This window comes from Lycium ferocissimum, unplaced genomic scaffold, assembly GCF_029784015.1.
Source record: "Lycium ferocissimum isolate CSIRO_LF1 unplaced genomic scaffold, AGI_CSIRO_Lferr_CH_V1 ctg9203, whole genome shotgun sequence".
Classification (NCBI taxonomy): Eukaryota; Viridiplantae; Streptophyta; class Magnoliopsida; order Solanales; family Solanaceae; genus Lycium; species Lycium ferocissimum.
The window spans coordinates 33,069-43,356 of NW_026727627.1; the positions used below are offsets into that span (position 1 = coordinate 33,069).

General features: G+C 39.9%; 1 protein-coding gene across 1 annotated transcript; it reads right to left on the reverse strand.

The window, feature by feature from the left end:
- Positions 1-343: 343 nt before the first annotated feature.
- Positions 344-754, reverse strand: LOC132046044 (uncharacterized). The gene has a single exon (XM_059436591.1). The coding sequence runs from the start codon at positions 752-754 to the stop codon at positions 344-346; it is 411 nt and encodes a 136-aa protein (XP_059292574.1).
- Between the last annotated feature and the right edge of the window lie 9,534 nt (positions 755-10,288).

Sequence of the window (10,288 nt, forward strand, 5' to 3'; positions counted from 1 at the left end):
GAACCGAACCAAATATCCCACCAAGTCACAAATGGTCATCCGGACCTCTCAGAATCAACAACATTCCGAAAAAGGTCTATTTACCCAAAAGTCAACTTAAGCCAAATATATCTTACTTTAAGGCTGAAATTTCCAAAAAGTGTCGCTAAAACTCGCCCGATGACCGCGGGAAAGGGTCAACAGGGGTAAAAGGGTCAACAGTACTATAACGACCAATCAGGTAATTACATTAGATACCAATTAAACAATCACTCGTCCTCGAGTGACAAGGAATAGAAATGGAGGAAAAGTACAGGTCAGCAAACAACTGGGGATATCTGTCGCGCATATCAGATTCGGTATCCTAAGTAGTCTCCTCAACAGGATGGTGCTTCCATTGAACCTTAACAGAAGCAATCTCCTTAGACCTCAACTTTCTAACCTGCCTATCCAGAATCGCTATAGGCTCCTCCCTGCACGATAGATTCTCATTAAGCAACACATAATCCCAACGAACGATATAAGAACCATCAGAATAGTACTTCTTCAACATAGACACGTGGAAAACCAGATGAACACCTGACAGGCCCGGTGGCAAAGGCAACTCATAAGAAACCTCTCCAACTCGACGGAGACCCTCAAATAGGCGAAAGTACCTCAGGCTCAACTTGCTCCTCTTCCCAAATTGCATAACACCTTTTTTGGGTGAAATCTTCAGAAGAACCTGCTCGCCCTCCATAAACTCTAAATCCTGAATCTTTCGGTCCACATACATCTTCTATCGACTCTAGGCTGTTAGAAGTTTTTCTTGAATTGAGCATATAGATAAAGGTTTTAGGCCTGCCCAAACAATTTACTTTCATAACTTAGGAAGATTCGGACTCTGTTGAGATGTCAACTGCTAAGGGAACGTCTTCCGGATCGATCGAAGAGGGAGGTGAAAAGGCTATGCCAAAAGCGAGAGAAGCCCCATCCCTCTCTTTCATTTTTTCGCCCCTATGTTGCCACACGGGCTTAACAGTCTTCCTTATTAGCAGCCCAGATCTCTTTTGTGCTCGGCTTGATGCTATCTCAGGAGTGACAATAAGGGTAGCCTTCTTTTTATCATTTTCCAAAAAGTTGATAAACTTGGCGGCCTTCACTTAGAAACTCTACTCCCCCTATTAGAGGAAGGCATGCTCTCGAAACTAGATTCACTCGTTCTTGTAAGCTTCACCTTATCTATGGACTCTCGAAACAAATCTGTGCCCCACGGGCGAACCTCAAAAGAATAAAACCACCCAATAGGAGAATGACACCATATAGAATACTAGAATGATAACTGTTATTGTATGTAAACTACACTAAGGGTAATTATTGTTGTACGCAAACTACGCTAAGGGCAAGAACTGGTCCCAATGACCACCAAAATCAATGACGCATGCTCTCAACATATCCTCGAGCACCTGGATAGTCCTCTCGGACTGACCATCAGTGTGTGGATGAAAAACTGTACTAAGGTCTAACTGAGTGCCCAACTCCGCCTGAAAAGCCCTCCAGAAGTGAGAAGTAAACTAGGGACCTTGATCCGAGATAATAGAAATAGGGACCCCATGCAATCGCACAATCTCACGAACATCAATCCTCGCTAAGTTTTTCGCAGTATAAGTGACCTGAACTGGAATAAAATGAACAAAATTAGTCAACCAGTCAACGATAATGTTACACCCCGTATCTTCGAAGAAGCACTTATCAATTTGAAACATAAGTACGTTGAGTTATGGTTAAGCAAAACCACTTTGGAATATAAGGAGCAAGCATTATTAAGTATATTTAATAAGTGAAGGATGTATATAAGGTATACCGGAAGGTTTTATAAGGAAATAAGTGGAAGAAATGTGGTAGTACAACTTTGGAGAAAGGATAGGTAATGTTTGTGTGGAAATTTTGGTCCAAATTGGGGGACGAATATCTCTTAGCATATGAAGTGTTTTAAGGTAAAACAAAAGCCTAAAATGAATTTCATCGAGTCTATTTTCCAACACAACAAACAGCTCATCGATAGGACATCAGAGTAGAGAATTATGGACGTTACAAGTTCAGCTGACAGAGAAGAAACGCGTGCTACAGTACTGCTAAGTACCGACTGCTACAGTAAATTGCTACAGTGACCCCGAATTTGACCCTATAGAAAGGGTAAAAATCCCTTTTTTTTCACCAGATTTGCCCAGAAATTTCCAGAAAATTGAAGAGAGAGAGAGAGAGAGGGGATCACAAAGTGAGCAATTTTCAAGCGACGGAGTATTAATCGAAGCTCGGATAAACGCATGGATGTGATTCTAGTATGGTTTTGCGGTGGATTCAATATGGATATTGAAGATATCTCTGTTTTAACATGAATAAGGTATGAATCTCCTATTATTAATGTTAATTTTGGTTTATTTATGGCGATAAAGTCGTTAAATAATTGTATAGCGAGTTGGTTGGTTGTGGTAATTGGGAAACATCCTGTGGGATGTTTTATGGTACATATTGGTGTTGGAAATGATGTTATTGTCGTTGTTGTTGTTGTTGTTGTTGGTTGCTGAATTATAATTTCGGGCTAGGCATATAAGCGGGGGAGATCTTTCTTGAAATTTCGTGATTCTAGAAAGAGTTAGTTTGAGGGCTTATGACAGGCCTATGAAGATGAGTCTAACAATAGTATAAATTTTCTTGAATATAGATTTACGAGCCTGGGAGGTTAAGTTTGACACCCCAACTTTTGATAGGGCATGATGGGCACCCGACCCCTTACTCAGAGCCGAGCGAACCCGCTGGTCCTCGTATGTTCATAATCTCACTGGACTCTTAAATCATGAAATGGGTGCATAATGTAAGCTTTTAAAAAAAACATGTTTTCGTGTTTCTCAAATCAAGGAAAAATCTGTATACATATGAAACTTGTAACGTAATGCATAATGACACATCGGCTTACAGAGCCGCTTACAAGACTGACATGTTCTATACGTGACTCTGTCTGCAAAGTCTCTAACATGAACCAAGATACCATAACATAGATACTCTGACTCGGCAGCACTCCGGAAGGAAATGGAGCTCGCCAATCCAATTTGGAACATCTTCTACTCATCTGTATACACACACGTGGCATGAAACGCAAGTCCCCGAAGAAAGGGGTCGGTACGGAATATGTGCGAGTATGTAAAGCATGAAATACGTAAACGGGATCATGCTGAAATAGGGAGTATAGAAAATCATAAGGCTTGCCTGCGAAACATAAATCATGCGTATCAATATCATATCAAATTCATTATGGGACTTAGAAACATAAGTAAATAATCATCTTGTACATATTCATGCATAACGTATCCCGGCCCTCTAGTGAGGGACTCGGTGAACAGGATCATCATATGCCATCCTGGCCGCCATCCCCGTATCATCATATCATCATCATATCATATAACGTGCCCCGGCCCTCTAGTGAGGGACGCGGTGAATATCATCATATAATGTGCCCCGGCCCTCTAGTGAGGGACGCGGTGAATATTATCATATCATATAACGTGCCCCGCCATCTCTAGTGAGGGACGCGGTATATATATCATATATATATATATATAACGTGCCTCGGCCCCCTAGTGAGGGACGCGGTGAATAATGCGGTGGAGTTGTGCACGAGTACATGCCCTGGCTCGGGACGCAGTGAAAGAAGTATTAACAGCTAGCACGAGCAGAGTAGTGAGAAACCATATGCATATAAATCATCATTTCAGACTCGATAGATAAGTAGGTAATCACGCTCAAGCATTAAAACGATAGTCATATTAAATCCGTTCTAAAAGCCATTAGGACTACGTTAAAGAGAATCTTAGCGATCGTAGACACGTATCAAACCAATCCGAGCCCGCCCATGAAAGTTACGGGCGCTATTCATTATAGAACCTTTTACGAACGAAAAAGCAATCCGAGGCCGTCTATGAAAGTTACGGATATTATTCGACATAGAATCCTTTAGGAACAAAACTCTTTATGCAATATTTACTATCCAATCATACAAAAGACACAAGGACCATAGCTCGACTATATTGAGAGTGCGAATATCAAGAAGTGAATAAGAATCGTAGACATGCTCGGATCTTATGAATAGAGTTACCCCAAGGCTCGTATCATACCTTACTTACATCTAAGACATGCCAAAAGAAAGAAAGGATAAGCTTTACATACCTGTTCCACCTCTTATTGGCTACGCTTATTCGTCCGAGCTCGTAAGTCTACATTTAAGAGGATTGACACTAACGTTAGCCTCTTTATCGCATACTTACTCCAAGTTTCAAATCAAACTATTCCATATTTTGCCGAAAATCGGGCTGCATCTCCCCCGTTTATATGCCTAGCCCAAATTCCCAATTCAACAACCACCAAAAACAATAATAATACCAACATCAACAACACTATTATTCATACCAACATATTCCATAAACATCCCACACGACGTTTTTCAACATACAACAACAATATGCACTTTCTTCCATCCCAATCAAGGAGTATAATCTCATCAATACGCCAACAATGTTAGATACCATTTTTATATGCATAAATCAGCCCATCCACATGGCCACAACACATTCAAAAACAGCCCATAAACACAACAACTACAATACAACACTCTATGACCTTTTCTCCATAACTAGTTTCATTTTTAAGGCTTGCTAGACCTTCAAATAAACTCAACATAAAAGATGGGATAAATAACATACCTTATAATTGAAGAAACTCAGCCACATCAACTTTCTCCAATGCCAAGCTTAAGTAGAAGCAAGAACAATTACCTTTCACGGACTAGTTTGGCGTAATCTTGTTAAATTCTTGATTTATCGGACTATAATATTTGGGAGATGTTTTGAGAGGCTTCTAGGACTCTTTGGAATGTTAATATGCTAAAAAAATGGGCTGATGGGGTATTTATAGCCCCCCTAGGTCGGTTGACTTATTCATGTGGGGCCCGCGGAACCATTTGGCAGCTTGGGGTCTTGCTCTTAAAATGGCCATAACTCTTGATTTCGACATCGTGTGAGGGCACACGACCTATGGTTGGAAAGCTCTTTAAATTATCTACAACTTTTATTCTTGGTGTTTTTCCAAATTCCAAACTTATAATGCCTTTTTTGCCCCTCCAAGTCAGATCATCTGAAAACATTTCCTTAAATCGTCCTTTTGGATGGCTTATGTCCATATTTGGCTTATGGGTCCTTCTTAGGACTTGCTCAACTTTCCACGTACTACTTGTATCACTTTTAATATATCCTTTACAAAATCCCGATATGTGGGCCCCACCTTAACTCATGGTTTCGAGGGCTATCATGGAGTGATCATGTTAACCGATTTACTCCATACACTCCCCAAATGTCATATATACGTTCTCATGCTCAGATGACATAATCTTCATCCATAATCCTTGTGTAACTCTGCTCTCCCCGAGCTCTACTAAGCGTCCACGGTCTTGATAACGCGAAATTTTCCAAGGTGTAACATCCTTCCCCCTTAGAAACATTCGTCCTCGAATGTTAAGCTCTTAGGGACCTAAAAACTTCGGGGGCTTTCCCTATAACTATAACACGTCTCTTGTCATAATTTCAAAATTCGGTCAAAGCATCATTTTGGAGAAACATTACCTTGTTTCATTTACCGAGGGTACTAAGGGCTCTTTGTTTGTATATCTTTTCGAAATAGATGCGGGTACCTAGACTTCATTTCTTCCTCAGCTTCCCAAGTCATTTCTTCTCTGTTATTATTCCTCCACAAAACTTTGACTGAAGGTACATCCTTGGTCCTCAGCCTTCAGACTTGCCTATATAATTTCGGTCACCTTCATAGGACAATTTCTCCGTAACTTGTACGTCATCCTAGCACAATCCTGGAGGGATCTCCAACACACTTCGAGTAGCATCGATACGTGAAATACTTCCGTGGAGTGCGATTCTAATTTGGAGGTAAATCGTCCATAATCGTGAAACATTCTCTTACGGTGTTTTCCATACTTTCTCCCTATATAGACTTTCTTGCACACACACTTATTATCAATTCGTTTTTGCTTCTTACCCCGATACCTTCCCGATATGCGATATGTTTCGAATACGGATCCGAGCTAATAAATTTCCCTTACTATCGGAGCTTGAGAACGTCATAATTCCTTTCAAGTCCAATATGTTCTTCCCCCTTATTAACTAGGTCCTTATAAACTCGATAGTTTCGGTATCCATCGTCTTAAATTATCTTATAATCCCCTTCACTCAACTTCTCAAGGTAGAGGTTCTGTCATCGTATGGTTTGACTTGTCTATCTCTTTATCTTTTGTATCAAAATACTTATAAGGGTTAGATCCAATTTGCCGATCTTTTCCATCTTTTCACACCTTTCCGGTCTTTGATAACTAACAATCTTTACACGAATATGTTAATGGGGATATCAAAATTCACCACATCCTTTATGAAGTCTTAGCGTGATACTTTCATCCTTATGTTTTACTTTGTCATCTCTTCGCCTCTCTTATCTTACATTACCGGTATCGGGGCATCCAAGTTATCCAAGTTTTTCGAGTGTCCTACTACTTCCGTTAGTGCGGAATTATTACAATTGCCCTTAATACGGTAGCTCTTGGTAATTTATCAAAATCTCAAATCTCTTTAGGATCTTTCCTTAATGCACCAGAATATTATAGCCGTATTGTTATTCTTGAATCCAAACTTTTCTCATTAAGTATTCGTTTGGTCTCATCCCTAGCATATAAATATTCATAGGTAACATAACTGCTCTTGTACGACTTGTATAAAGTATATTCAATCTTAGTCACGATCTTTCCTTCTCCGGTTCATTCTACTTCACATACCCCTCCGTACTAACATTCGCTTATAGCCTATTTTGTCATACTCATTTCCCTTCCTTTATTCACTCCTTTGGTTTTCTCACTTCCTACTATAGGAGGTCTTCTATCTTTCTCCCTTGCTACTTATAAGTCGCAGTATCATTAGCGAACAACTCTATTGCCCACATCTTAACCTCTAATCCAGCATAGCAGTGTTGTCTTTCACAATGTCTCCGTAAGTTACTCGTTATCATTCTCTTGTCGTATTCTCTCCTTTTTTTTTAAGCATCCACTTTCCAATGTCATATCATTTAAGATCTCCACAATTAATTCTCAGCACTATCTCAACTACCATCCCAACTTCTACCCCTTTATTCTTTGGCTTTTAGATCTTACTAACTTGCCTCGGCAAGTAATCTTACCGTAGCCCAAGCATCCGTATCAAATATATTGTAGTGTCGATTGTCCCATCTTACACTTGCATCTCTCACACCGCTTCCCCCTTAAGGGTGTACTTATACTATTACCCGATTACACTTTGCCCTATGTCCGTATTTCCAATTTCAATTAGGCGGCACTTTTATTCCGACATTTTGATCTCCTTGCCTTCCACCTACTCACTTCCTCTCCTTTCCAAATATCATGGTATTAGTACTTTCCAAGTTTAACCTGTAGTGGAAACAGCATCAGCTGGCCTTGTAACATTTGTGCCATTTATTTTCCTTTTCCCCCGAACTTCGTTTGCCTTCTATATACCGCCACGTTGGTTGCCGGAATACACATATCCACTGATGTAGCCATGTACGGGATATCATGTGCATACCTATATATATATATATAATTACTACTATCTTACTTACAAAATATTTCCAAACGCTATTCAACTTACCCTGCTTCTAGTAGCCGTGATGCACCTTCTTTCTCTTTGGTTCGGTCGCCTCGTCTATGTGACCTCTTAAGGTTTCCGCCCACTCTGTATTCTCTAATTTCCCTTAGGCTACTCTAGCTTCCCATTTAGTTCTCCTGTGTCTGACTTTATAGGACTTTGAGTACACTTCCCAGGGGGTCACCCATCCTAAAATTTCTCTCACTCCAGCACGCTTAACCTTGGAACTCTGATGAAATACGATGCTTTAATACTAGTATGATAGCGTCCACCTCACCGCATGACCTTCATCGCGTAATCTGGAGTAAGTTGAAGTCTTAACAGATTTCGAAACGTTCTCATAACACATCTCTCTCCGAATTAGAAAGGGTCTCTTACTCTTCTGACTCCACAATTACTATTCTAGCCCTTTTTCAATCCTCAATATTCCCTTTTCACCTATGGATATGACTACTTTCCGTCCTAGACTTCCAGATTCCCAATGGTGGTGAACACACCTTTATCGCCGTTACTTATAAATACTTGGTTATCGGCCTTTGGATCTCTGCTCTCATTTTACCTTGTTCCTCATCATTTCTATAACCGAGTCTCTCATATTCTCGTCACTTATAGTACTCGTATCCTTGGCTACACATGTCATGGTCTATTACTACACTGTTATCTCGCTCTCTTCTTATTTCCTTCTTCCAATTACCCTTTCTTTTCTTACACTCGCTATCATTTCCGTTAGTATATAACCCTTATTCCAAACTTCCCATACAGAACTTGATAAGCCTTCCTTATTCGTTCTATAGCTCGCTTTTCCGTTTCACACTTGCCTTTATATTCTAGCTACATAGATCACATCATAGCTTTGGCCACCTTCTCACTCGGCTTTACTTACTTTCAGAACAATCCCCATTATATTTACATTATATCTTATTCGTAATCAATCCTATAATGTAACACTCCTTAACCCTTTGCCCTTTCTGATCAACTCTATCCTTAATATCTTACAAGCTGTCTTATCAATACATTCATATCCATCACAATTCGTTTCCTCTGTACTCTTATATTAATCATACTATTACTTTTTTTAACTATAAGCTCGTCATAATCATACTTATCAATTCGGTCGGTACCTTAAATAACACTCCATCAAGATTTACCGGCCCTTTTCTAAATCATCTCTTAGGATTACAAGCCCTCTCCAAATTCTTTTTACCATATCGATATCGACCTTCTAATTATTATTATCCTCAATTCAGCAATTAACTTCTTCCTCGATGCCAGCCGTACTCGTAGCTTAGTCAAATCTTATCATTACTATTGGCATGACCTTTCAAGACATATTACAAACCTATATCTCATTCTCTCTTTATTTCCAGGAGAATTTTGGCAGAGTTTCCTCGTAATTATTACTATCTCAAAACACACGCGAGAAATACCAACAATGCCTCACGGGGCCAACATATATATATATATATATATATATATATATATATATCATATCACGGCCACACGGGGCTCCCAATATCAACAACAGTACGAAAATGATGAACATACCTCGTATGCCCAACTCAAGCTGCACCTGTTACACTTTCTTGTTTACTTTCTCTTTTAATCTTCAACTTGTATTTCAATCGTACTTCAATATATTACCCGACATATATCTTTCATACCTTTGCTTACCTGCGTGCTATGTAACTTTAAATATCGCTAGTCACTTTCCTCTGTCGATGCCATTCTTTTGCTGAAATCAAAGGTTAGTATAAGGAGTTTCATTTCCTATGACTTGGCTCTATCGCACGATATTAGATTTGAAAGAAGAGTAACCACCCTAGATGCCCCGTAGCCTCCTGTTTATAAATGTGGCGCGCTTCACACCATAAACAGGACTCTACTGGACACGACTTTGCAGACAACCCCTAGGACGAACCGCTCTGATACCAATTTGTCACACCCTAACTTTTGATAGGACATGATGGGCACCCGACCCCTTACTCAGAGCCGAGCGAACCCGCTGGTCCTCGTATGCTCATAATCTCACTGGACTCCTAAATCATGAAATGGGTGCATAATGTAAGCTTTTCAAAAAAAACATGTTTTTCGTCTTTCTCAAATCAAGGAAAAATCTGTATACATATGAAACTTGTAACGTAATGCATAATGACACATTGGCTTATAGAGCCGCTTACAAAGGACATGTCATATACGTGACTTTGATACGCAAAGTCTCTAACATGAACCAAGATACCATAACATAGATACTCTGACTCGGCAGCACTCCGGAAGGAAATGGAGCTCGCCAATCCAGCTGGAACATCTTCTACTCATCTCCGTATACACCTGCGTGGCATAAAACGCGGCCCGAAGAAGAAAGGGGTCGGACGGAATATGTCTTGGCATGTAAAGCATGAAATACGATAAACGGGATCATCGAAATAGGGAGTATAGAAAATCATAAGGCTTGCCTTTGAAACATAAATCATGCGTATCAATATCATATCTTAACCCATTATGGGACGAGGAACATAAGTAAATAATCATCATGTACATATGCATATATAACGTGTCCCGGCCCTCTAGTGAGGGACTCGATC